This window comes from Orcinus orca, chromosome 15 (assembly GCF_937001465.1).
Source record: "Orcinus orca chromosome 15, mOrcOrc1.1, whole genome shotgun sequence".
NCBI classification, from domain to species: domain Eukaryota; kingdom Metazoa; phylum Chordata; class Mammalia; order Artiodactyla; family Delphinidae; genus Orcinus; species Orcinus orca.
The window spans coordinates 89,129,487-89,156,115 of record NC_064573.1 but is presented as its reverse complement, the minus strand read 5'-3'; the positions used below and the strand labels follow the sequence as shown (position 1 = coordinate 89,156,115).

Here is a 26,629-nt window from a genome sequence, read left to right as displayed (position 1 = left end):
CGATTTTAAGTGTATATTTTGGTGAGTTTTGACAAATGTCAACCAATGTGTACCTGTATTACTATCAACACAATAAGATGCAGAGCGTCTCTTTCACAGTGAATGTCCCCTCATGTCCCTCCCAGCTCACCACCCCACTCAGGCAACCCCTGTTCTGATTTCTATCACCATAAGCTCTGCCTTACCACTTTTGTGTGGGGTTCTTTTGCTTAGCATGGTTTTCAGATTCAGCCACCTTGTTGCTAATAATAAACCTCCATAGGATTATCATATGATGATTCCAAATTTGTTTATCCATTCTTACGGGGTTTATCCAAACATCTGGGTGTTTCTCGTTTGGCTATTATGAATAAAGCTGCTATGAACATTCTGTGAACTTTCTTTTTCACACCTAGGGCTGCACTGCTGAACCATAGGGAGGCCTACGTTTAACTTTACAAGAAACTGCCTCATAGTTTTCAAAGTGGTTGGCTCATTATACACTCCTACCAGCAGTGTATGAGAATTATAAAACTGCTCCACATTCTCACCAAAATTTGATACTGTCTTCTAATTTTAACCATCCTGGTGGGTGTCAAGTAGTATCGTGCTGGGTTTAATTTGCATTTCACCCATCCTCAAATTCACTGATTCTTCTGTTGTGCTCGATTGACTGTTAGTACCATCCAATTTTTTTTAACCAAGGATGTCAATTTTATTTCTTTAGGTTTTTTTCTATTTAAAAAGTTAATGTATAAATTACACAGTAAAATTAACCCTTTTTATTGTACATGCCTGAGAGTTTTGACAAGCATATGTAGTTGTGTGACACTACCACAATTAAGACAAAAGCTTCCAGCAGTCTTTAAAATTCCCTAAGCCACTTTATAGTCAGCCCCTCCCCCGCCCGCGGCGACCACTCCCCTGCCTGTCCCTTTGCGTGAACGTCCAGTGAATGGGGTCACACAGCGTGGAGCCTGACACCTTAGGTACAGCTGTGCATCCGTTTCTGGGAAGCCGTGGGTGCCCACAGGGCTAGGGTGGTGAGAAAGTAACCTACTCCGGCTAAGAGAGTAATCCGAGCCCGATAAGCCAGACGCAGAGACGAGTCTGCTGCAAAGTTAACAGGAGTCACGCTGCGGCTGGAAAGTCGGCTTGCTTCGGCGGAGAAACTCGTTCTCTAGAATCCCAAGCTGTCAGAACCTCTGCTGTTTGAAAGTGTGTCCGTGAGAGTAACATACCCGACGTTCGCCTGTAGGATCTTGGTCGCTTTTACCTGCCGAAGCAGCCAAGTTTCCACCCAGCGCAACACAAAGCTGGTTGTTTCCAGGGAAACCGGAGCGGTTCATTTGTGGTCCCGCCGAGACCGTAACCTGGGCCCGGCCAGCCTGCGGGCTGAAGCCCCAGCGCGGAATCCTCGCGGACCGCATGGCCGCGCGCCGAAGCCCGCCCAGGACGACCCCTCCCCCGGACACCCCGCCCCGGGCCTCTGGGACCGCTGGACCCGCCCCGGGGGGCCGTCCGCCCGCCCGAGGACCCCGCGTGCCGGCTGCCCGCGCCACTGCCTGACAGCGTCCTCACCGGCCCCGCGCCTGCAGGGGCTGCGGTCGCGCTCCTCCGTCGGGCCGCCGGGCGCGGAGGCGAGCGCCCTGTCTCGCGCGTGCAGACCCGGCCCCGCGCCGGCCGGCCCCGTGCGCGGCGCCGTCAGGCAGTGGCGCAGGCAGCCCGGCACGCGGGGTCCTCGGGCGGGCGGACCTGGGCGGCGGCGGCGGCTGCGGCGACGGCAACGGCGACAGGACGAACGGCGGCGATGCTGTGGCCGCGGCTGGCGGCGGCCGAGTGGGCGGCGCTGGCCTGGGAGCTGCTGGGCGCCTCGGTGCTGCTGATCGCGGTGCGCTGGCTGGTGCGGCGGCTGGATAGGCGGCCGCGGGGCCTGGGCCGGAGCGGGCCCCCCGACCCGCCCTGCGCGGCCGCGGGCCCAGTCCCTGATCCAGGTAAGGCCGGTCCGCCGGTGGGCCCGCGCCCCTCCCCGGCCTGGATCCTCAGCCCCCTCTTCCCCAGGCCGGGACCCCCTCCCCTCCCCTCCCGCCTCCCGGGGCTCTCCTCCCCGGCCTGAGTCGGGGGTTCTGGGAAAAGACCTGGAGTAAAAGTCACGAGTCCTCCGCGCACAGACGGTGGGAGAGAGTAGAGGGTGGGAGCCTGGGTGCCGCGTCTGTGCGCAGTTTTGCTGGTTTGACCCCCTGATTTGACTGAGAAGACCGTGTGCGCCCTGCGCGCTTCCGAAACGCGCCTTCGTTCAGTTTTCATTCACCCTCTTACCCGCAAGTCTGGTTTCTTCCTGGAGGATAAGCAAGAGCTCCTCAAGTAAGTACCCTGATAAGATGAAATTTTATTAGCAGAAAGCATAGTTGATGACCTACCTTGAACTCTGAGGGCTAAAGCCGTCCTTATGGGTGACTTAGTTTTTACAGCTGAGGAAACAGGCTCCAGGAAGGTGCTGCTCGGCAGAGATGACACAGGTCCAAGGCAGAAGCCAGGTGGGGACGTAGGCCTGTTGACACGAGGTCCAGCTTGCCTTCCACCCTGTTGAGATGCTGATTGTCCTACCTTCTCTCATCCCCTTAAGAAAGTTTCAGGTGGTACTTTTAGGAAACAGCATGCTCAGTTGTCCAGTTACACTGTCAACACCGTGCCAGAGAACCCAGCGCAGGACGCCAGAGTCGAAAGGCTTGCAGACCCTAAAGCTAAAGGACGTGTGAGGCCAGTGGGGTCTGGGGCTACGAGATTAGAGTTTCGAGTGACTTATTCATTAAATTCTTTTTTAATTTTTAGCTTTCATTTCTAAGTCATTAATACAGAGCAAATAAACACATGTGAAAAGATGTTCGACATCACCAGCCAGTAGTGAAATACAAATCGAACTTACAATGAGATACCACCACACACCTATGAGAATGGCTAAGATAAAAAATACCGACGACATTTGGTAATGCTGGTGGAAATGCTGAGAAACTGGGTCTCATTTACTGCTGGTAGAAATTTTAAAGGTGCAGCCATTCTGAGGTCAGACTGCCAGTTTCTCAAATAGTCGAACCTGTACTGCACTCCTGCGCATTACCCTAGAAGGACGAAAACTTATTTTCACACAAAAACCCATATGCGATTGTTTATAGCTTTATTTGTAATTGCCAAAAACTGGAAACAGCCCAGTTGTGTCTCGAGGGGTGAATGGTAAAACTGGCACCTGCGAGCTGTGGAATGCTGCTCAGCAGTGAGGCAGAACGGTTGGTCCATCAGCAGCTTGGGTGGAGCTCAGGGGCATCACGCTGAGTGAAAAAAGCCGGTCTCGGAAAGTCTGTAGTGTACAATTCCATTTATGTAACATTCTTGAAACGCAAGTATTATAACGACAGAGGACGAGTCAGTGGTTGCCGAGGGTAGGGGACAGTGGCGGAGGTTGGATATGACAGTAAAAGGTCAGCAGGAGGGAGATCTTTGTGGTGATGGAACAGTTCAGGAACCAGTCATGTCCATGTGAAGCTATACGTGTGATAAACGATCATGGAATTACATACAGAGAGCCACAAGAGGAGAGTGGCTGCAGAACCTGGTGAGGCCACGGTCTAGTTCGCTATGCTGCGCCAGGGCCAGCTACCTGGTTTGGATGACGCTCTGCAGTGTTTACGGTGTGCCACTGAGGGAAGCCACGTGATGGGTCCACAGGACCTCTCTGTACTGTTTTTCAACTTCTTGTGTTTATTATTATTACAAAATAAGCAGTTAATGAAATCCACTTAGGTTCCCCAATGTTAGTATCTTACATAATCACTACAAGTAGGAAAGCCAGGAAGTATTATCCAGTCTGCAGACCTACCTCAGTTTCCTATACCTGTACCTTTACATCTCTGTCTATCTATCAGTCAGTGGATGGAGGTCTGGCAGACACTTCTAATTCCAGCCCAGGGTCAGCAAACTGTGGCCCACGGGCCAGATCCTGCCCGCACCTGTTTTTGAAACACAGCCATATTCTTCCTTCTGTGGCTCTTGAGTGTTTGGGGGGACTTAGGCTCACAAAGACTCAAAATTTACTCCCCAGCCCTTTACAGAAGTTTGCTGAGGGCTTCTCCCTTCTCAGTGAGGAGACTGGCTCTCATTAGCCACAGTGTATCCAATTGTTTGCTGGTTCCTAGAGCACACATAAGATAGCTTCGGAATTGCTCACCTATACCACTGTGAAAACCCACCTGCCAGCTAGAGTATAGTGTTTGTCTGTCCTTCCTCTGTCTTTACCCTTAGAGGACGTGGTCACGTGCTGTTATCTTTCGGTTAGTACGTTCCTTCTCTCCCACTCATTATGATACGAACTTGTAACACCCTTGAGCGAATTTGTTTTGGTTTGCGTTCCACTTGGGGGTCTCCCCCTGTCTATTTGTTTATCCACGTATTTTTTGTGTATGTGAATTAAACATGCTTCTAAAGGTCAGAACATGTAAAGGCGTATTCAGAAGTGCTGCTCCCCCTGCCCTCTGTCCTTACTGTCTGGTTCACACCCTTCCCTGAAGCTAAGCAGTCTCATTATTTTCTGCTTTATCCTTTGTTTCTTTTCCACACGTGAGCAGATACTTGTTTATTGTATTAAGAATATTAGTAACAGGGTGTCCCTGGTGGCGCAGCGGTTAAGAATCCACCTGCCAATGCCGGGGACGCGGGTTCGAGCCCTGGTCCGGGAAGATCCCACGTGCCGCGGAGCAACTAATAAGCCCGTGCTCCACAACTACTGAGCCTGCAAGCCACAACTACTAAGCCCATGTGCCACAATTACTGAAGTCCGCGTGTCTAGAGCCCACGCACCGCAAGGAAGAGCAGCCCCCACTAGCCGCAATTAGAGAAAGCCCCGCACGCAGCAACGAAGACCCAACGCAGCCAAAAATTAAAAAAAAGAAAAGAATATTAGAAACAGAGTGTACATGTTTGTCTTTATTCAAGTTGACTTTCTAGCATGCTGTGTATTCTCCAAGGCTGATAAGTCTGTATTACTTGATAACTTCATGGCCCTAACTGACATTAATGGATAATTTGTCAGTGTCAAACACATCCATTATTTTATCTAATTCTCATTACAAGCTAAGAAGTAGAGCTGTTGTTACGTCTTTTTTATAGATGAGGAAACTGTGGCTTAGAGTTACATAACTTGCCCAAGCTCACCCAGTTAGTGATATAATGTAATGTAATTGTTCCATTTGGGGCTTGCTTGATTACAAGGACAGAACCCCCTCAGACTAGCCTGTCTTAAAAAGGTAGCTTTTAGGACTTCCCTGGTGGTGCAGTGGTTAAGAATCCACCTGCCAATGTAGGGGACATGGGTTCGAGCTCTGGTTTGGAAGGATATCCCAGGTGCCACAGAGTAACTAAGCCCGTGCGCCACAACTACTGAGCCTGTGTTCTAGAGCCTGCGAGCCACAACTACTGAAGCCCGCGTGCCTAGAGCCCATGCTCCGCAACAAGAGAAGCCACCGCAATGAGCAGCCCGCGCACCGCAACGAAGAGTGGCCCCTGCTCGCTTCAACTAGAGAAAAGCCCACTTGCAGCAATGAAGACCCAACACAGCCATAAATAAATAAATAAATAAATTTACTGGAAAAAAAGGTAGCTTTTGAGTAAACACACAGGGAGGGTATGCAGAAGAGAATATTACCAGGATTGGGTGGATTCCTCTCTGTTTATTCCTGGCATCTGCCCTAGTCGCCCCTACCCCTCAGACTTTGCCTTGCATGTGGCTTCAGCCTGTCCTATACCTTTCATATCAGTTCCTTATCACTTCTGTTGCCCTTATACCCAATATTCAGAGACTACCCTTAGGGGTGCTCCCTGAGTGGAATCCTGTGGTCAGTTGGCCTCCCCCTTCATGTTCTTTGGCAGCTCTAGAGGGGGCTGTGCAATACATTCACTGTTTAAAATAAGTAATAGCCATTTTTGAAATCTTGGAGGGGGGAGGGTGGTATCATAAAAAGTTATTAAAAAAGAAATATGCAGAAATTTCCATCATCCAGCTGCAAGTATTAGGTATTAGTATTTTGAGTCTTGTTTTATCTGTCACTGCCCCCTCTGTTTTGCTCTCCTGGAGTAATTTAAAGCCAATCCTGGGATATCCTATAATTTCATCTGTAAACACCTCCTAAAAGCCTCTACTCTAGCTTCACTGATAAACAGTATTAACACGTCCGGTTCTTTCTTGATCGCCTCTTCAAGTCTGTCTTCTTTCTCACCTGTCTTTCAATCTCTGTTGTTACTCAGATCCCATTCTTGTCTTACCGGCCATGTGTGTTCCTTGTTATCCCTGGGTTATAGCCACCGCCTATGGGCTCATGACTCCCGGAGCTGTTTTTCTCACTCTGAGCTTATCTTCTGAATCTCAGACTTGAAAATCAGAATGCCCACTTGATGTGCAGTGGGTGTTTCTAATGCTCAACGCCTAAATCCCCATTTGTTCTTTCATATTCTCTGCCTTGGGCAGAATCTCTTTCTAAGCGTCCAGGCTGGAAACCTAGGTATTATCTATCGTAGGCTGACTGCAATCCCTCAGACACCCCCCCACCCACCGACCCCAGCATCTAATCTGTGGTCGAGACATCCTTTTTCTCTAGTCTGAGCACTCATCTCCAGCCCCATTAACTGCAGCAGTGGCCTGTACCCTGTCATTTCTTACCTTCTCCCCAATTCTGGCTGACCATGCTTAAACCTCTACCCCATAGATTTAACTGCTCTTTCTGTAAATATACTGATTAAAGCTCCAGCTGCAGTTCACATCCGCTTGCTTGGCGGCTGAATACCTTGAACAAGTTGACTTAGCTTCTCTGATTTAGGATCTCCATCTGTACAGCAGGAGTGAGCAGTGGTGAAAAATCTCCGTGTGGAGTTATCGTGAATTTTAAATAATTTCATGCAGGCAGGGTGCTTAGGACAGAGCCAGGCATGTGGGAAGCCCCCCAGACGTTAAACATTAGCTGTTTGTTTTCAGTATTAGCAAAATGACTGTGGAGCTATCTGTATGCTCTTCTGTTTAAATCTTTGCATAATTTCTCATGACTTATGAAATAAAGTGCAAATGTATCCGTAGGATAACTTTCTGCAGTTGGAGTTTTGACGCATATTATCCAGTTGCTTTCCTGGGGATTTGTTCCTAATCACACTGCAGGTGACAGCTGATGGGTGTGCCTGTTTCCCCAGCATGCTGACCTCCCTAGAATGTTGGTGTGATCAGATCATGTCATGACACTGGGCTGTAAGATTCTTGTCCGAATGAACCAGACACTGCCTATCTTAATCTTGTTTAGATTGTTATAAATCCGGAAACAAAAACCTAATGAAAATTCTCATAGAAAGTTCATAGACTCCAGAGAATATGGGGAAATAGTGGATTGAAATGAAAATTTGAAGCCAGCTTTTTTTTTTTTTTGGCTGTGCCACGAGGCTTGCAGGATCTTAGTTCCACGACTAGGGATTGAACCCCCTGCAATGGAAGCATGGAGTCCTAACCACTACCGCCAGGGAATTCCCTGAAGCGAGCGTTTTTGCCACTTTTTAAAAAATTGAAGTATAGTTGATTTACAATATCATATTAGGTTCAGGTTACAGCATAGTGATTCAGTATTTTTAGATTGTACTCCATTAAAAGTTAAAGTTATTACAAGATAATGGCTATAATTTCCTGTGCTGTACAATCTATCCTCGTTCCTTGTCTAGTTTATACATAGACATCTCTTAATCCCATACCCCTATCTTGCCCCTCCCCTCTCTTTTCTCCCCACTAGTAACCACTAGGTCCCTAAATCTGTGAGTCTGTTTCTTTTTTGTTGTATTCACTAGTTCGTTTTATTTTTTAGATTCCACACATTCGTGATTACACGCAGTATTTGTCTTTCTCTGCCTGACTGACTTCACTCAGCATAATACCGTCCTTGTCCATCCATGTTGCCGCCAATGGCAGGATTTCATTCTTTTTTATAGCTGAGTAGTATTCCATTGTGTGTACATGCCACATCTTTATCCATTGATCTGTTGATGGACACTTAGGTTGCTTCCATATCTTGGCTATTGTAAATAATGCTGCTATGAACATTGGGGTGCACATAGTTTTTCAAATTAATGTTTTTGTTTTCTTTCTAAGAGTGGAATTGCTGGATCATATGGTAGTTCTATTTATTTATTTAATTTGGCTGCATCGGTCTTAGTTGCAGCACTTGGGATCTTTATTGCAGCATGCGGGACCTTTCGTTGCGGTGCATAGGCTTCTCTCTAGTTATGGCGTGAGGGCTCAAGAGTGCATGGGCTTAGTTGCCTGGCGGCATGTGGGATCTTAGTTCCCTGACCAGGGATTGAACCCACATCCCCTGCATTGGAAGGCGGACCACCAGGGAAGTCCCTATTTTTAGTTTTTTGAGGAACCTCCATACTGTTCTCCATAGTGGCTGCACCAATTCACATTCCCACCAACAGTGCAAGAGGGTTCCCTTTTCTCCACACCCTCTCCAGCATTTATCATTTGTAGGCTTTTTAATGATGGCCGTTCTGACCAGTGTGAGGTGATATCTCATTGTGGTTTTGACTTGAATTTCTCTAATAATTAGTGATGTTGAGCACCTTTGCATGTGCCTGTTGGCCATCTGTATGTCTTCTTTGGACAACTGTCTATTCAGGTCTTCACCTCCTTGGTTAAGTTTATTCCTAGGCATTTTATTCTTTTTGATGTGATTTTAAACGGGATTTATTTTTTACTTTCTCTTTCTGGTAGTTCATTATCAGTGTATAAAAAAGTAACAGATTTCTGTGCATTAATCTTGCATCCTGCAACTTTGCTGAATTCGTTTAAGAGAAGATGTACTTTACAGCCATCAGATTGATTTTTGTTGTCTTGGGCCTAGGTGAAATGACAATGGATACCATCTTGGCTCGATTGAAACTCCTGAATCCAGATGACCTTAGAGAAGAAGTTATCAAAGCTGGATTGAAATGTGGACCCATTACATCAACCACAAGGTTTATTTTTGAGAAAAAGTTGGCTCGGGCTTTATTAGAGCACAGTACACTGCCTTCGCACCCTCCAGACCACGCCACTGCAGGTGCCCCAGCCCTGGGCCAGGACACACAAAGGGTTGTGAAGTCTGCGGTAGGGAGCCCGGCTGAGCGGGTCAGCTTTTCTGAAGACAGAGATTTTGGTTATAGTGTGGGCTTGAATCCTCCGGAGGAAGATGCCGTGACGTCTGAGACCTGCTCAGTGCCTTTCAGTGCCTTGGCCGGGGTCGGCAGCCACGAAGCCATGCTGCGGGCCTCTGCAGAGCCGCCTCTATACTATGGGGTGTGCCCAGCGTACGAGGACGCCCTGGCGAGAAATGGTAATGTGACCAGCGCCGTGGTTCTTACACAGGTGGTGCGTGGACAGCAGGGGGAGAGGGGTTTTGAAAATCACAGACTACAGAGGAGAAGAAAGAAGACTTTAAACACCATAATCTTATCACTCCAAATTAACCATTGTTAGCATTTTTATATAGTATGTTCCTGAATTTTTTGTAAATCTATATAGAAAGTTTTAGAAATTAAGAAAATTGGATTCTGTGGAGATATACTTCACTTACAGATATTTATGGGCTGGTTCCATTTTTTGATTAACCATCTCCCTCCCTTTTTTTAAAAATAAATTTATTTATTTTTGGCTGCATTGGGTCTTTGTTGCTGCACGCGGGCTTTCTCTAGTTGCGGCGAGCGGGGGCTACTCTTCATTGCAGTGCGCGGGCTTCTCATTGCGGTGGCTTCTCTTGTTGTGGAGCACGGACTGTAGGTGCACGGGCTTCAGTAGTTGTGGCTCGCGGGCTCTAGAGCACAGGCTCAGTAGTTGTGGCACGCGGGCTTAGTTGCTCCATGGCATGTGGCATCTTCCTGGACCAGGGCTGAAACCCACGTCCCCTGCATTGGCAGGCAGATTCTTAACCACTGCGCCACCAGGGAAGTTCCTCTCCTCCTTTCTCCTTTTTCCTTTTTTTTCAAATTCACTGTAGCCTGACCACCTCTTATATTAATGAATGCAAATTGCCAATGAAGGTATAAATAATTTTCAACATTAAAGAGTTGTAATTTTAAACAAGACTAAAATAGATAGGATTGGAAAGAAGTAATGAAAGCTTGATGTTGATCAGAATGAAGTTGCATTTTGTAAAACAAAGTATATATGATGTATACATTTTAGTCTGTAAAGTAAAAGTGAAATTTCTTCCTCCCCACCAGAATCTTACTCTGTAGAAGTAACCACTTAATAAGTACTTTTGTGTATCATTCCTCACCCTACTTACTCTGTTTTATTCGTATATATAAATTTACATTATTTTTATTTTTAATATATTTAAATTTAAGAAAAAAATATATCTGTATGTATGTACATTGTTTTTATTTTTATAAAATTGGTAACTATAAGTGTCCGGTCAAAAGGTATGCATTTTTAAAACTTTGAGGGCTACTGCCCTCCAAACGGTGTTACCATTCACTGTGGATGAGAGAGTAACTTTTCCAGTCTCTCTGCTATACAATATGGAATGTACATTCTTATCTATCTAAAAACAGAAAACGGGCGTCTTGTTTCTATTCCATCAACCATACTGCATGTTATTAAACTTCCCTTTTTGTCTTTCAAATAAGGGAAATCTCTATCTTGATTTAGGTCTATTACCTTTTTTTTTCTTTTTTTCCTTGTGTATTTCATTCCTGTGACTCATGTATTTTGTAACTGGAAGTTTGTGCTTCTTAATTTCCCTCAACTTTTCCGTTAATCCACCCACCCACCTCTGGCAACCACTTGTTTTCTGAATCTGTTACTCAGTTTCTGTTTCGTTTGTTTTGTCTTTAGATCCCGCACAAGTGATGCCGTATACGGTGCTGGTCTTCCCTGTCTGACCTATTTCACTCGGCATAATGCCCTCCAGGTCCATCCATATTGCCGCAAATGGCAAGACTTCATTCTTTCTTTCTTTCTTTCTTTGTGGCATGCGGGCCTCTCACTGCTGTGGCCTCTCCCGTTGCGGAGCACAGGCTCTGGACGCGCAGGCCCAGCGGCCATGGCTCACGGGTCCAGCCGCCCCACGGCATGTGGGATCTTCCCGCACCGGGGCAGGAACCCGTGCCCCCTGCATTGGCAGGTGGACTCCCAACCACTGCGCCACCAGGGAAGCCCCTATTGACCTTTTTTTTTAAATAAGTAAATACATTTATTTATTTATTTATTTTTGGCTGCATTTGGTCTTCGTTGCTGCGCGCGGGCTTTCTCTAGTTGGGGCGAGCAGGGGGCTGCTCTTTGTTGCGGTGCACGGGCTTCTCATTGTGGTAGCTTCTCTTGTTGCGGAGCACGGGCTCTAGGCACGTGGGCTCAGTAGTTGTGGCTCGCGGGCTCAGTAGTTGTGGCTCATGGGCTCAGTAGTTGTGGCTCGCGGGCTCTAGAGCACAGACTCAGTAGTTGTGGCGCATGGGCTTAGTTGCCCCACGGCCTGTGGGATCTTACTTCCCTGACCAGGGATCAAACCCACATCCCCTGCATTGGAAGGCAGATTCTTAACCACTGGACCACCAGGGAAGTCCCTAGTCATAGTTTTTTACTTACTTTTTAAAATTATTTTTATTTAGATCGTTAGTCCAAAAATTTTACTTTTTGGTATGGAATAGTATACTTGGATATAAAAACTACATATACAGGTACAAGATATGTATCATTTATATCCATGTACATACATATGATCAAAGTTATTGTGTTCTTTTCACTAAGTAAACCCTTTTTTCTTGAAGATTAAAACTCTGAAATATTAATAAGAGAAAAACCAGACCACTGGCTAACAGTCGTTAGTTACCAAACCCAGGGCTTCAAGTGTGAACTAAGTGACGGTGGCTGCAGTTCCTCGTCTCTGCTTTTCCCACACAGAAAGGATTCATGTTTATGAAGACAAGAAGGAAGCCTTGCAAGCTGTCAAAATGATCAAAGGATCCCGATTTAAGGCTTTTACAAGCAGAGAAGATGCAGAGAAATTTGCTAGAGGAACTTGTGATTATTTCCCTTCTCCAAGCAAAACCTCTTCACCACTTTCTCCTGTGAAAACAGTGCCGCTCTTTAGCAGTGGTGGGTTAAGAGGTAAATTGTCTGGCATTACTGTCAGATTTACTCCTGGGTATTTTGTTCCCTCTTTCCTGGTAACTAGTTCTCTCCACCTTTGAGAGCAGCCTGGTTTGCTGGGAACAGAGAGCTGAGGCCCAGGCCATGGAGCAGCTGGAGGAGGGTGGGTCAGTAGGCTGGTCTGGGTGGAGGTGGCAGGGGCCAAGTGGGTCAGGCAGCTGCTGAGGGGACCGTGGGAGAAGCCGCAAAAGGGCCTCCATCGCCTTCTGTCCTGTCCCCTTTGTCACACTCTTGTCCCTGTGGCCTGTTGGGTTCAGGGCCTTTTTAGGTGCTGAGACCTTTCTACTTCCCCCCGTGAAGCTACACTTCCTTCTAGGACTGTGGCACCTGCTTGGCTGCAGACGATTCTGCGGTGGCTGAACCGTCCAGCCAGAAAGCTGGCCAGCGCCACTCCTAGCTCAGGACCAGGGTCTTGTGAGGGGCCTTTGCTGTCAGCATCGGACAGAACCCTGGCATCCCAGCCTCGTCTGGTCCCCTCCACTCCATGGGCTCACGGCTGCTCTGCTCCCCAGGCTGGCTGGGGCTCCCGAGGATGCGCCTTTCCTTGCAGACGGTTGGCCTTGGATCGAGAGTCCGTGTGCCACCTCACGGAGGCCAGAGTGATTTGGGGCGCTTAGAGGCCCCTCACACTTGGTGAAGGTTCCTCAAGATAGCCTTCCTACCTCCGCAGGTGTCGTGATTCGGCAGAAGTCCCTCCTGGCTCCCTGCCTTTCTGGGGGTGCTCCTGGCTCTTGGAAGGCCCCTCGCGAGTGTGGGTGGCGTCCTGGCCGCGTGCCCTCGCACTCCTCCCCCGCCTTCTCCGCAGAGCCCTCCCCTCGCTGCGGCGGGCTGGGACACACGTCCGTCTGCTGTGGATCAGCTTGTTTCTTACTTTTCACTACAAGGAGATCGTCAGCCTCTGTGGGAAAGATTTTCTTGCCCTCAGTGAAGCGCATAGTGGATGATGAGAAAATGTGAACTTAAATGTTCTTCAATTCTGTCTCTTAACAGATGGGTTGTACTTGTCTGATTCAGAAACAGCAAGCAAAGAGCGAGCAAACAGTTATAAAAGTCCTCGTACACAAGATCTCACGGCCAAACTTCGGAAAGCTGTGGAGAAGGGAGAGGAAGACACCTTTTCCGACCTTATCTGGAGTAATCCCCGGTATCTGATTGGTTCGGGGGACAACCCGACCATCGTACAGGTAAGCCTGCTTCCAGCATCATAGCATCAAGACTGCGGTGATGAAAGTGAAGCCCAAAATCTGTGGTTTTGTTCCAGGAAGGATGTCGGTACAATGTCATGCATGTTGCTGCCAAAGAGAACCAGGCTGCCCTGTGCCAGCTTACCCTGGAGACGCTGGAGAACCCCGAGTTTATGCGGCTCATGTACCCGGACGACGAGCCGCATATGCTGGAGAAACGCATCTGCTACGTGGTGGACCTGTACCTCAACACCCCTGACAGAGTGGTGCGCCTCGTAGCCGGGCTCAGGGTGGAAACAGTGTTTGGGTGTTTATTTACCATGTCTCTGCACTGCGTCAGCTCAGAGGAGATGTGCGTTTGTTGAGGTCAGAGAACTCAGAAAGATACGGTTGGACCCAGACCCGCTCACACGTGAGAAGTGCACCCCGCTGGCTGGCGCGCCGGGGTCCCAGCTGGGGTGGAGCCGTCCCCAGGACACGTCCCTCCTGGCCTTTGTTCAGAGAGTCCCAAGCTGATAGGAGGGTGGGCGAGTGCCACAAAGCTAAAGGGAGAAGGATGTAGGAAGGTTTTGGTGCCTTGTAGTCTAGTGTCCTAGATATGTCTTTCTTTAAATTTTTATTTCATTTATTTATTTATTTTGGCCGCGTCAGGTCTTAGTTGCGGCATGCGGGATCTTTCGTTGCGGCGCCCGAGCTTCTCTCTAGTTGTGGCATTGGGTTTTTCTCTCTCTAAGACGTGTGGGCTCAGTAGCTGCAGCATGCGGGATTAGTTGCCCCGTGGCACGTGGCATCTTAGCTCCCCGACCAGGGATCGAACCCATGTGCCCTGCATTGGCAGGCGAATTCTTTACCCCTGGATAACCAGGGAAGTTCCAGTGGGGAGATGGTGCACAAAGCTTAAGTAAGGATTCTTGAAACAGAAGAGTTTTTACATATTTATATGAGGGAAAACCCAGAGATGGCTGAGAACCAAGGATTGTTTCTGAGAGAAACCTAGGGGTGTGAGAAGTCGTGGTGGGCAGGAGAGGGAATTTTAAAAAGCCTATTGTATTATTTCGTAACATACTGAATATGATACATTGAACCCCAGAACTGCAAGCAAGAATAACTTCTCAATTAGCAAGAAAGAAAAGGGGGAATGGAGATAAATTTGGCCATGCTAGCAAAATTAAAGAAGGGCATAAAAGAGAAAACGGTAGCTACATGAAAGCAATAGTAAGTGTGAAATAGGGCAGAAGGAACCAAATCCAAGTGTATGAGACTAAATGTGAACACAGTAAGGCTGTGCGACACTTCAGTCGGGAAGTGTAGCTCCTACACGCGATGCAGGACATGTGCCCGGCGGGAAATACAGTCTTCTCTTAACGCCTGCAGCGCTTGTTGAAAATACGCATCTGTGGATCCACAGAGACCGCTGAATAAATTCCGGAAACTAGATGTTACAGGTCACGTCCCCTGACCATAGGCGCTAAGAGTAGGAATCGCCTCAAGCGCCTGGACTGTGTAGCAAGGCCGGGGGCTCCCCAGAGGGTGTGGTGTGGAGGAAAAGCGGGGTCACCAAGCGTGGCGGGAGGGCCCACAGCCTGCCGGCTGCGCGGGAATGGGGCAGAGGCTGGGGTCAAGTTGGCGGGGCTCGGAGCAGGTTAGAGAAGGACGTTGTGTGGGTGAGGGAGAGGGGTGGCCAGGAGGAAAGGGGTGTGGGGGGCATGTTGCGGTCTGATGCCCTGAACGCCGAGTGGACGCGGCCGCCCCAATGTGCAGCGGCCCTGGCCCCGTGGGGCTGGCCGGGAGCTGTGCCGATGCTGGAGCCTGGGCCGCAGGGCTGGAGGCGACTCAGGTAGACCATGGACCAGGAAGCGCCTGACTGGAGCATAGCTCTGCTCGTTCTTCCTGTGCCGTCTGCAGCTGTGGAAGGCCGGCCGGAGGTGCTGACAGGGCCTGGGTGGCCCACGGAGCCCCGGCGGCTGACTGTGTGGGAGAGGGAGTGGTGGTGCCGACAGGATGTTGAGGTAGCGAGATGCCCCTAGAAGGTGTGGAGCAGGGATCGGAGCCGGCCTGAGGGTATTTGCTTGCACAAGGCCCCGGGGTCGCCTAGTGGAGTGGGGGCTGGAGCTGGGGGAGAAGCTCTGGGCGAATGCAGCATGGCGTCCGGAGGGAGGGACCTGAGGGCTGGAACGTGCGGTGGCCGCAGGTGGACTTGAGCGAGTTCTGTTTGGGATGAGCTGCCTCTGAGCCTGAGGCTGTCCAGGTGAAGGTGCCGGAGGTGGTGGTTCCACAGCTCGGGGGCTGCTGGCCTGCGGGCAGCCCGGGGAAGGATGCCACCAGGGGCAGGTCCGCACTGGAAAACCTCGTGAAGTCAGGAGGGGGAGAGTTTCGTTTGCTGCAACACTAGTGACTAGAGAAAGTTCTCAGCACAGACCGGATCGTGGTCTTTGCTTCATTCTGGAGGTTGTCTTCATCTGTTTATTTTGCTTTTGTTTGTTTGTTTGTTTTTGTTTGTTTTTGTTTTTGCGGTACGCGGGCCTCTCACTGTTGTGGCCTCTCCCGTTGCTGCGGAGCACAGGCTCCAGACGTGCAAGCTCAGTGGCCATGGCTCACGGGCCCAGCCGCTCCGCGGCATGTGGGATCTTCCCGGACCGGGCACGAACCCGTGTCCCCTGCATCGGCAGGCGGACTCTCAACCACTGCGCCACCAGGGAAGCCCTATTTTGCTTTTTGAACATTGATTTTAAGACATTGTACAGGGCCCTGAGTTGTTAAAGCTGCCGTTTGCTGAGCAGGTGTTACACCCTAGCTCTGTTGTAAGCTTCCCACAGGCACTAGACACGCAGGAACTGGGACGTTGTGCCGGGCTCACGCCCTGGCATAAAGTGGGTGTGTGCTAGCATGCCAGTTGCTTTTCAGTTATAAAAGCACTGTCTTTTTATAGTCTTTTATTTTTGAGTGTTTTTGTTTGATTGTTTGTTTTACTAAATACCTATTTTTACCTTAAAGCAACCTTAGGAAGCAAAAAAGTGTGTATAAGAAGTAAGTGTTCTTCCTTTTCATCTCTCTCAGGGCTACGACACACCATTGCATTTTGCTTGTAAGTTTGGAAACGCAGATGTGGTCAATGTGCTCTCTTCACACCCTTTGATTGTAAAAAACCCAAGAAATAAATATGATAAAACACCTGAAGATGTAAGTACCTATTAAAATGCTATTACTACATAGTGTTAGAAATGAAAATACATAAAATTACAGTCTGCGATCACAGCTGTTGTGACCACGCAGGTAACTCTGTGTGACTGTGTGTGCCTTGTGGCACACCTTAGAGCCCTAATTGTTGAGTAAGATGCACTCTGTGAAGACGATGCCTCTGTAAAGCCAGGAGGGAGTGAACTGCCTGTTTGCTGATTTTATTTTCCTGAAACTGGTGGTCAGGTTGTTCTCAGCAGCTCACTGTCTTTTGTCAAGTTCCCTCTGTGAGTCCTTCAGCTGACCAGGGTCAGAGAGAGCAGAGGAGGTGGCACTCACGCTGCTGCTGCTGCTGGTGAGGATGGTGGTGATGAGGATGGTGCTGGTGAGGATGGTGGTGACTGACTGATGGATGGTGGAGATGGTGATGATGGTGGGGTAACGTGCTGGTGAGGATGCTGCTGCTGCAAGTAGCTGACATGTGTTGAGCTCAGTGTGCACCAGGCGCTGTCCTGAGCCCCTCCCCGGTATTCTCACCTGGCCCATACAAGCCTTAGGAAACAGGCCTTGTCATGATCTGTCAGCAGTTGGGCACATGTGCCTTAGAGAGGGCAGAGGTGCCTCTGTGCAGTGAGGTGGAGAGGAGAGTGGGCCTGAAAAGAACTGGAAGATGGTTAATTTGTACCAGGCATTGGAGTTGTGAGCTGGCCTGGACCTGCCAGCCCTTTGGAAGTAGAATCTGTAAGATCCGATTCTGGCAGTGCCACTTCCTCTGTAGTTGCTGGGATTATGTAAGTCGTGCCCACTTCTGTAGAAAGTTTAGAATACAGGTAAAAAGGATAAAATTTACCGGACAATTCCGCAACTCAGAAATTACCATTATTTTGCATAAATCTGACTCAACTTTTTGTGTGCATGGGTATGTGTATTTTCTCAATATAAAGTGCTATCTGGTAACACGTTTTTAGAGCGTTGGACATCTCTCACAATCAGTTACAGAATTTAAAAGAAAATACTTGCACTACTTGAAGGGTCCACTGTGCGGTTGTAGTTTGTTTCTGTCACAGGCTGGCAGGAGGTGGTAATTTTGTGGTTCCTTCCTTCTTATTTTAAGGTTATTGGTTCTTTTGTTTTTTTTAATTGTTTGTAGCTAAAATGTTCACAGTTCTCTAATGGCTGAGAACATCGATTCCTGTAGTTGCAAGAATAAAACTTGTGTTCGTGTTAGATGGGAGTTGTATATCAACCCAGCCAAACCATAGCAGACAGGCTCCCAGCCAGGGAGGCGCCCAGACCGAAGGTGCGGGCGTGTCTGCACCTCTGCTCTGACTTGATGGTGTACCTTGAGATTTCCTTTCCTTGCAGAAAATTAGGAAATGGAGAGCAGCATGAAGAAAGAAGACAAAATTCGCCTGTAATCTCAGAGCTGGTTCTTCTTTGTCCTGGCCCCTCGAAGCCGTTACAGAACGAGAAGGAGGGCTCCGCTCTTCCACACGCGTTTTTATTGTGGGCTTTATGAGATGCTCGGCGTTAGGACACTACCCTTGTTTCACCGACTTTACAAGTTGCCCTTATGAAATCATTTTAATGATAAGATGTGATCAGTCAGATTTAGGGCGCTTGCGTGCTCTGTTTTTTTAAAACAGGTTATTTGCGAAAGAAGCACAAATAAGTCTGTGGAACTGAAGGAGCGGATTAGAGACTGCTTACAGGGTAAGCGGGGAGTGGGCGCCCGAGGTGTGGCCCACGGTGGGGCAAGTCCTGGGCGGCATCTAGGCCAGGCCTTGTGTGCAGGAGTGAAGCAGGGGCTGCTGGGAGCCTCCGAGTTACCCTGTGCTGCACCTCCCGCTCCTGGGAGACCGACTTGTCTGTCATTTGTCTGTTGCTCACGGCCTTGCCCCTCGACCTCCGCGGCCCTCTTCCTCGGGCACAGCCTGCAGGGTGGCGGGGAGGTGGGAGGGGCCTGCCTGGAGCCCCTTGGCCAGCCGGTCCCCCGCCCTGCGGCCTCGCCGCCCCGGATCGCCACACTCCAGGCCGAGGGCCTTTCAGACCGTGGCCTGCGGGGCAGCGCTTCGCACTCGGCTTTCGGGGCCTGGCGCCTCTGGACCCAAGCTCCCGGCTCGCAGGCCGCAGGGGCGCGAAGGCAGCCAGGGGCGGGAGGCATTTCCCAGCCCTTCCTCTGCCTTGTTTCCGGGCAGTTTGAGGAGTTGGCCCCGCGCGCTGGAGGGCCTGGCCTCGGATGCTTGAGGCTCTTCGGCCTCCCCCGTCTGCCCGTCCTTACTTCTCTCTCCGCTGCCATTCCTACCCGACTCCCCGTTGGTCTCCGTTTAGTGCAGGGGTCGGCCAGGCCTGCGGTGGCGCCCAGCAGCCACCACTGTCGCTCGCCCGATGTCTCTGGGCCTTTCCTGCCCCCCGCCCCATCCCTGTGGCCTCGCTGCCTTTCTTCTTTCCAGGTTGTGATTCTAGGTCTGTTTGGAGACGGGTGTTCAATGATACAAAACTGTAACGTACGAAACAGAAGAGGGAGCTGGGGAGGGAGGGGGTCAAACGTGTCTTCTTTGTGATGTTCCTCTGCTTGGCTTCCGCTGCTCTGGTTCACAGGTCCTGCCTCGTAAGAACCTGGGGGTGAGCAGGTGTTTGCCGCCCCCCCCCTCCTTCTTTTTACTTCCCTGCAGAGGAAGAACGCAGGGCTCGTTATGTGCAGGAGTCTGGCGTGGACTGGCCTCTTGCCCGGGTCCTTTGGCTCCGGGGCTGTGGCGGCCTTTTCATTCACCGTTAGCATCGCTGACTCACGTGCAGAGCCCGTGGGGTAGCAACCGCGCTGTTGCCCAGGCTGGTTCCCAGGTGCCTGACATCCACTGGGTGTGGGGCTGTCCACGCAGATGGTCCAGCCCTGGTGTGTTTCCTCTCCCAGGTCACTACTACGTGCCCCTCCTGAGGGCAGAGGACACGTCTTCTCCCGTGATCGGGGAGCTGTGGTCTTCAGACCACCCGGGCGAGGTCTCTCACATCGGCCACGGTGGAGGTGGCCCCAGAGACCCCGTTCTGACCCTGCGAGCCTTTGCAGGGCCCCTGAGTCCGTCCAAGGTGAGCATCTGTGGAAGCTGCTGGAATAGCTCCTGGCCATCCCACCAGCATGCTGGGTTGTTCCAGCCTTTTGCTTTGTGTTTGGTCCTGGAGACCAGGACCCCAGAGAGTTGTCAGTGAGGCTTCAGAACTTCCCTGGAGAAACGAGTGTCTTGACCCTGTTCTTTCTTTCTTTCTTTATTTTTTAACATTTATTTACTTATTTTTAAATTTATTTTATTATTTTTATTTTATTTTTGGCTGTGTTGGGTCTTTGTTGCTGCACATGGGCTTTCTCTAGTTGCAGGTAGCGGTGGCTTCTCTTGTTGTGGAGCACAGGCTCTAGGCGCTCAGGCTTCAGTAGTTGCGGCACGTGGGCTCAGTAGTTGTGGCTCGTGGGCTCTAGAGCGCAGGTTCAGTAGTTGTGATGCACGGGCTTAGTTGCTCCGCAGCACGTGGGATCTTCCCACACCAGGGCTCAAACCCATGTCCCCTGCATTGGCAGGCGGATTCCTAACCACTGTGCCACCAGGGAAGCCTGCCCCTGTTTTCATTAGCCAGGGCAGGTATGTGATGAGTCGTGCTTCCGAGAAGCGAGGTTTACCTGGGCTAACGCTCCTCACACCAGCGTCACCTGACTCCCCTCCCCCAGGTGCCCATGGCCCTTCGCACACCATATTGCCCAGGTGGCTAGGCTGTCCATTCCAGGGTCCTTGGATTTGTACTGTCACTAGGAAACTTCCATTTGCAGACTCCGGTGTTCACCTTCCAGACTGAGGTACTTCATACACTGACCTGTATATAATCTTTCCTCTTAAAAGAAAGTTGTGGCTTCCCTGGTGGCGCAGTGGTTGAGAGTCCACCTGCCGATGCAGGGGATGTGGGTTCATGCCCCGGTCCAGGAAGATCCCACATGCCGCGGAGTGGCTGGGCCCGTGAGCCATGGCTGCTGAGCCTGCGCGTCCGGAGCCTGTGTTCCACGACGGGAGAGGCTGCAACAGTGAGAGGCCCGCAAAAAAAAAAAAGAAAAGAAAGTTGTAACTATCGATAGTTAGTTCCCTGAAACTATAAAAACGTTAGGATTAGATTCAGCTGCATGAAATACCGAAAGCACAAATATTTATTTTCCTGTCATGTGATGGCAAGGTGACTCAAGGCCCTTGGGGTGACAGCTCTGCAGTGTCTCCCTCGGGGCCTCCTGGGTCAGCTCTGATCCTCAGCCCAGCCCAGGCCTTGCCAGGGTCCCTCCTGGCCTCACCGGGACGCAGCCACGGCCCCTTAGCTCCAGGGCAGTGGGCATGTTGCGCGCGCTGGGTTGGTGGGGGAGGGCTGCCTGGTGACGTGGATGCCTAGCGCAGCTTAACACACTTCTGTTCTAGGCAGAAGATTTTCGCCGACTCTGGAAAACCCCGCCTCGAGAGAAAGCGGGCTTCTTCCACAGCGTCAGGAAGTCTGATCCGGAGAGAGGCATCGAGAGAGTGGGAAGGTACTTAAAGGGCACGAAGTGACAGGGCCAAGTGCTGGTGTCACCTCGCGTGCTGTGCCCTCGTGTGCTGACTGGGGCTTTCAAAACAGCAGTTCCCAGAAGGCGTTGACTGGAGACTTTTAAGGCCTTTCACTAAGGTCTAATTCCTTGCGAACGTGCCCCCTGCAGCTTGTGCAGCAAAAGTCTCCCTTAAAACAGTCCCTCCCGGGGGTGGGGTGGCCGAGGGGCATGACAGTGTGTGGGAGAAGGTGCCGCACGGCCATGGAGAAGATCAAACACAAGAGGGGGGCGTGGCCAGAAGCTGCTAGTGAAAGAAGCCCCTGAAAAGTGTTTTCCACAGTTCAGAAGCTAATTTACAGTGTGAGCAAATAAAGCTCAATTGAATCATTTTAGAACTTTTTCTCAAAATATGTGCCCAGCCTTAGGTTTACAACTTGAAAGTGAAAAGGACCTCTAAATGTTCATGTCTGGCCCAAACCCGAATCATCTCCGACTTTGTACGGTTTCATGAGAACCGAAATGTCCTGTTAGTGGAGTTTTACCGTTTGCCCTTTTTTTGATGGCTCGTGAGTGTCGGTGTGAGCACTACACTTCGGCTGGCGTCTCCTTTCTCCCCGTGACCCTGGCTTGCTCTGTAACAGGGTCCTACCCAGTGAGGGAGTGCTGCTTCAGGAAGTGGAGTGCACTAATTCAGCCCCAAATTTAGGATAACATGGAATTGTAGCCAAGGTTGCAGGTGCCGTTTTGGCACTTCCAGTGTCAAATGGCCCTTTTCTGTTTAGTTAGTTCTGTGAGTTTTTCTTCTGGTCTCACAACTGGTTAATTTGCTTTATTCTTACAGGCAGCTGGCTCATGAGCTGGGGTATCCCTGGGTCGAATACTGGGACTTTCTGGGCTGTTTTGTTGATCTGTCTTCCCAGGCGGGCCTGCAAAAACTAGAAGAATATCTCACCCAGCAGGAAGTGGGCAAAAAGACCCAACAAGACATGGGGGAAAATGCCGCCTGTCTGCAGGAGGACGCCTCAGCCCTCGGTAAGAGCATGCAGTGCGTCTGCGGCCGGCGGGACTGGCAGCCCGTCCTGTGGCCGCATCCGTGGCAACCAGCCGGCTTCCTTCTCCTTTTCCTGCCTGTGAGGGGGAACAGCTGGGCCTGGAGCCTGGCATTCTGTCTGCGGGCTCCTGCTTGCCTTTCCCAAGGCATGTCGCAAGTGGTTTTCTGTCGTGGAATCTGAGGAGGGAGGAGGCTTGGAATGCGGGAGTGACTCGTTGCAGGGTTTGCGCTGTGCGGGGTGACACCCCACAGCCCCCATCCATACCGTCTCTCCCTCACAGGCCGTCACAGGAAGTGCAGCAATTCCATCTCCGTGAGGGCGTTTCTAGATGAAGATGATGACATGAGCTTGGAAGAGATCAAAAACCGGCAAAACACAGCCCGAAACAACACCCAGCCCACGGTGGCTGCTTTTGGAGACTCGGGGTGTGACATCCTTCCCTTGGAGCAGAAGACAGACCTCATAGAAGCCTCAGCCCCGACCAGTCCCCGCAGCAGCAAAAATGGGTTTTGCAGCCCCCCGAGTGACAGCAAGACCCTGGGTGGGAAGAGGCCAAAGGCCCCAAGTGGGGAGGACGCCTTCCTGTCACCTGTCTCCGGCTTGACTGTGGAGTTTGATAAACTGAATTTGCAGAATCTACAAAGTAGCTTTTCTAATAAGACACCCCGTCCAACTGTGAAAACTAGAGATAAGAAGATCCTGACATCAAGAGTGAACCCAGCAGAAAGTGACATGTTAGGACCTCTTGCTGCTGACAAACTCGGGAATGACCAAGGAAGGACAGAGCACAGAATGTCAGCTGGAATGGCTGACATGTGCCTGGACCCCGACAGTCCCACGCAAGAGGCCCGTCACGGTGGCAGTTCTGAGCCCTCGGGGGTCCCTGCCTCGAAAGAGTCCGTCCAGAGCCTCTTCCTTTTTGGGTATGAGTCGGGAAGCACACACACGTCGAGGGGCAGTGGGCACGGGCGCCACTGTGTGATTCCCAGACAGTTCCCTCCACCCTGGCCTGCCTGACGGGCACTTGTGGTTCCGTCTCCCTCGCGAGTCTATGTGGCTCCTCGGGTGTCCTCCAGGCCGGTGGGAGATGGCGGTCTCCTTGCTCACTCGTCCTTGCAGCCTCTTTGCTTCCCACAATCACTGAGCTGTCCTGTGGGTTTAGTTTGTTTTTGGAAGAAAGGTCGTCTTGGGGTCGGTCTCAGTTGCCCGGCTGATGGCCCGTCCCACCTTCTGCTCCATCATCCTGGAGGGGGGGTATGCAGAGCGCATCTTCCCAGCAGGGCTGGGGCCGGAGTCTCCTCCCGCGGGCAGTGTGTCCCCCCGCTGCCTGGATGTCGGCCGGACCGCCGGAGCCTGCGGTGGCGGTGCTGGGGCCTCACACACGCCTCTGTTGCTCTGCTGGTTCTGAAGGGGGCGGTGGCGCCAGGTGCGTGTGTGGTCACGGCTGTTCTGCTTCTCTCACACCTTCTAGAGAAGAGCCGTCAAAACTGGATCGCGATGTTCTGGCAGCCCTGGAGTGTGCGGACGTGGACCCTCACCAGTACCCGGCCCTGCACAGGTGGAGGAGTGCCGTGCTGCGCTACTCGCCCGCGGACAGACAGAGGTACCTGCAGCCCGGCGGACGGTGTCGCCAGGTTCACGGGGGAGCTCCCCGCCCTTGGCCGGGGGTGGCGGAGCAGAAGGGGTGCTGCTGAGAGCTGAGGGGGGCGGGGTGGGGCAGCCAGGGTTCCGCTCCGGTCCCGCGCCCCTCGTGCGGGACGCAGTAGTGTGAGCTTGCAGTCACGTGGGAGGCGTCTCTTCCCGGAGCCCCAGTGGTCCCCGGGTCGGGGGCGCGGCTCCGGTCTGTGGCCTCCGCTCTCCCCACCCCGCCCTGCCGTCCCTGCTGACCGCCCGTTCTCCGTTTCCTCAGCTGGCCCAGCCCCTCGCTGAAAGGGAAGGTGAAGTCTCAGCTGCTGGACATCGGTGGCCCTCCTAGCGGCGGCAGCCCCAGGCGCTGCAGCCCCGGGCGCTACAGCCCCGCTCGCAGGGGCCACCTCCACCGGATGGCGCGCCTGGCCCAGCTCGCCACCTTGTAGGGCCCGTGCGCGCTGCTGGGGCGGTCAGCTTTTTCTTTGGGTTTAAAAAAAAAAAACAAAAGGAAAAAAGGAACAAGGAAAGGTAATGTGTTTATTGCTAAAGTTTCACCCAGAGAAAGAATATCAGTCCTCATTTAGAGGGTAAAAGAATTTTACAAGATGCAGGTGTCCTGTATAAAATGTCGCTTTCTGATACTTGGAGAGAAGTGGGTGAAAGCGAACTCAGACGCAGATTTCCTGGAAACCGTCAGTGTGGTGGCGACAGGCTCGTTAGCTGCCCCAGGGGCACAGGAGGGCACCAGAGAGGCCGGGGCGCCCCGCGGGCCCCCGTCCCCCGAGAGTAGCTGCATTCACTTCAGCTTTGTTCCTAAAACACAGGTGACTTTCGTGCCTCTTCCTTTCCTGGGGAGGGTCTTTGACTTCCTGGCTCGTGACAGAAAAGCCTCTCTGCTTTGCTGCTCAGCCCCGCTGGTTAGACAGTGGCGAGGTGGGCATCCAGGAGTGAACGAGCCTTCAACGTGTTGGAGACTTGCAGCGACAGTTACAAGTTGAGTCATTTAAGTGAGTGACCAGAGGATGAAACTAGCTTTTCTCTTGGAAAAAGTCTAGCCGTTGGGAGCCATGCAAATAGTCACACACAGCTCCCTCACCAGCAGTCACTGGAAGGTGATTTCCTTTTCACCAGCACTTGACCTTTCACAGTGCACCTTATTTAGCTGCCAGTGCAGTGGTAATAAAATAATCTGAAAGGCGTTGCCTAGTTTCGAAATGTACCCCATATTTTAGAACACATTTCAGTTGGATTTGCTTTATGAAAGAGCATTGCGTTTTGGTACAGAAAAGAAAGGTTTACTTTGGAGGACGTATCTGATCCCAGCTCCGTTCCTTTAGTGCAGTTTGTCGTCCCTCCCCCTTGGCTGTTCCTGCTGGAGGGTCTGCGCACAGAGCTTTCTGTGCCAGGACGCTGCAGCTGAGCTGAGGGCTGTTTCTCTGGGTGTCACCAACGACTGCTCACAGCGGTGTTCTGGGGACACTGCCAGTGTTTTATCCAAAGTGAAAACTTCTAATGCTTCTGCGGAGTTCAGTGCCTTTTGTAAATCACTTTTGGTTTTCCCGAACTTACTTTTTGAGAATATACAGTGATAGCAAGTAGACGTGAGATTTTTTAGTTGTAAATATTCTGAATTTAAATTTATGTAAAAAAAAACCCAGAAACTTATTTCTTTCACACGATAACGAGAGGCAGGTCAGGAATATTGGAACCAAGATTTGGATTTTAAAATTCAAAAGGTTGTTACACAGGGTGTTTTCACTTGTGTAGCAGACGACTTAAGCCTAAGACAGAAAAATACATTCTGTTCTAAAAACCAAATGGCATTTAAAAGACATCTCTATTCTCAAAGAAATCAGAACACAGATGTAGTCATAGTGATGATCTGTTTTGTCTAAAATTTGACCGTGCGGTCCTATATATTTTTGTAGATATTCAGATGGAAGCTAAAGTGATTTGCCCGTATTTTGCAGACTTCTGCTCCTGTTTTCTGGAGTTTAGGCCTTCTTTGTTTCTCCGTCTGTTTGTATAAGTTGGCCCCGGTTCCACTGAATGCATAGTCATGTGTCCTGTGGTGATTTTGTCTTTTTAAAACGACTTAATGAAATAAATTATTTTCAAAACCATGTGATCATCATTCTGAGCTTTCAGGAAGACCTCTCTCGCCTGTGCCCAGGCAAAGTGTCCTTTTTAGCAAACTTTTAAGCAGTGTTTTGGTTAAACAGAACATTGATCTGAGAGTGGTTTATCTGCTGTTTGGGGCCCTTTCCTTCCTAACAACACGGTTGTGAAAAACCTTGGCATCAGTTCAACTATCGAATATTTTATAACTGCCCTGGGAAATGGGGAACCTTTTTCTGACATTGACAGTGTGTCGCTTCTTCAGTTGGGAAGAGGTGACAGGAACCCTCTGAGCGGGGGGCAGCGGCTAAGGTGCCACGGGCTGCATGCAGGCGGCTCCGGAAGGTTCCCCGCTCCTGGATCCAGACGGACCCTCCGGGATAGTGTTTGGATGTTTCCAGAGGCATTTGCAGCTCAGAGGGAACAGCTGTGGGGTGACTGCCTCGTCAGGCGTCCCCAGCCGGGTTTGCCCCCCAGGCTGCTGGAACCACACAGGTCTGTGTGCGCGCAAGGCCCGCAGGGAGGGGTTTCTTCTTACACGTGCCCTCGGCCTCCTTCCTCAGCCGTCTCAAAAGAAAGAAAATATTTTGGAACAAACAGCAACACGGTCAGTAGGAACCACTACTGTTCCCACTGCTGTCAGCTCAGGATCCCTCCTGTCACACGGGCTCTTGGGGTGGTTTTCCACCTTGGTCAAGCTTAGGATGACGTTCCCGACGTTTCAGAAGTTCTC

General features: G+C 50.8%; 1 protein-coding gene across 2 annotated transcripts; it reads left to right on the top strand.

The window, feature by feature from the left end:
- Positions 1-1,735: 1,735 nt before the first annotated feature.
- On the top strand, positions 1,736-25,901 carry ANKLE2 (ankyrin repeat and LEM domain containing 2). 2 transcript variants are annotated; one of them, XM_012535507.3, is made up of 13 exons: positions 1,736-1,973; positions 8,901-9,371; positions 11,936-12,142; positions 13,175-13,368; positions 13,446-13,634; positions 16,426-16,548; positions 18,192-18,258; positions 19,460-19,632; positions 20,991-21,097; positions 21,939-22,129; positions 22,430-23,072; positions 23,621-23,752; positions 24,059-25,901. In XM_012535507.3, the coding sequence occupies exons 1-13, from the start codon at positions 1,790-1,792 to the stop codon at positions 24,222-24,224; spliced, it is 2,847 nt and encodes a 948-aa protein (XP_012390961.1). In that variant the 5' UTR covers positions 1,736-1,789; the 3' UTR covers positions 24,225-25,901. The 2 variants fall into 2 exon arrangements, with proteins under 2 accessions (XP_012390961.1, XP_033296514.1); XM_033440623.2 differs by lacking the exon at positions 8,901-9,371.
- The last annotated feature ends 728 nt before the right edge of the window (positions 25,902-26,629 follow it).

Excerpts from the sequence above, each read along its gene's own strand:
- ANKLE2 (XM_012535507.3), top strand. The coding sequence starts at position 1,790 with ATGCTGTGGCCGCGGCTGGCGGCGGCCGAGTGGGCGGCGCTGGCCTGG. Across the intron at positions 13,369-13,445 it reads ACAACCCGACCATCGTACAG|GAAGGATGTCGGTACAATGT; the intron begins GTAAGCCTGCTT and ends GTTTTGTTCCAG. Across the intron at positions 21,098-21,938 it reads GGCATCGAGAGAGTGGGAAG|GCAGCTGGCTCATGAGCTGG; the intron begins GTACTTAAAGGG and ends TTATTCTTACAG.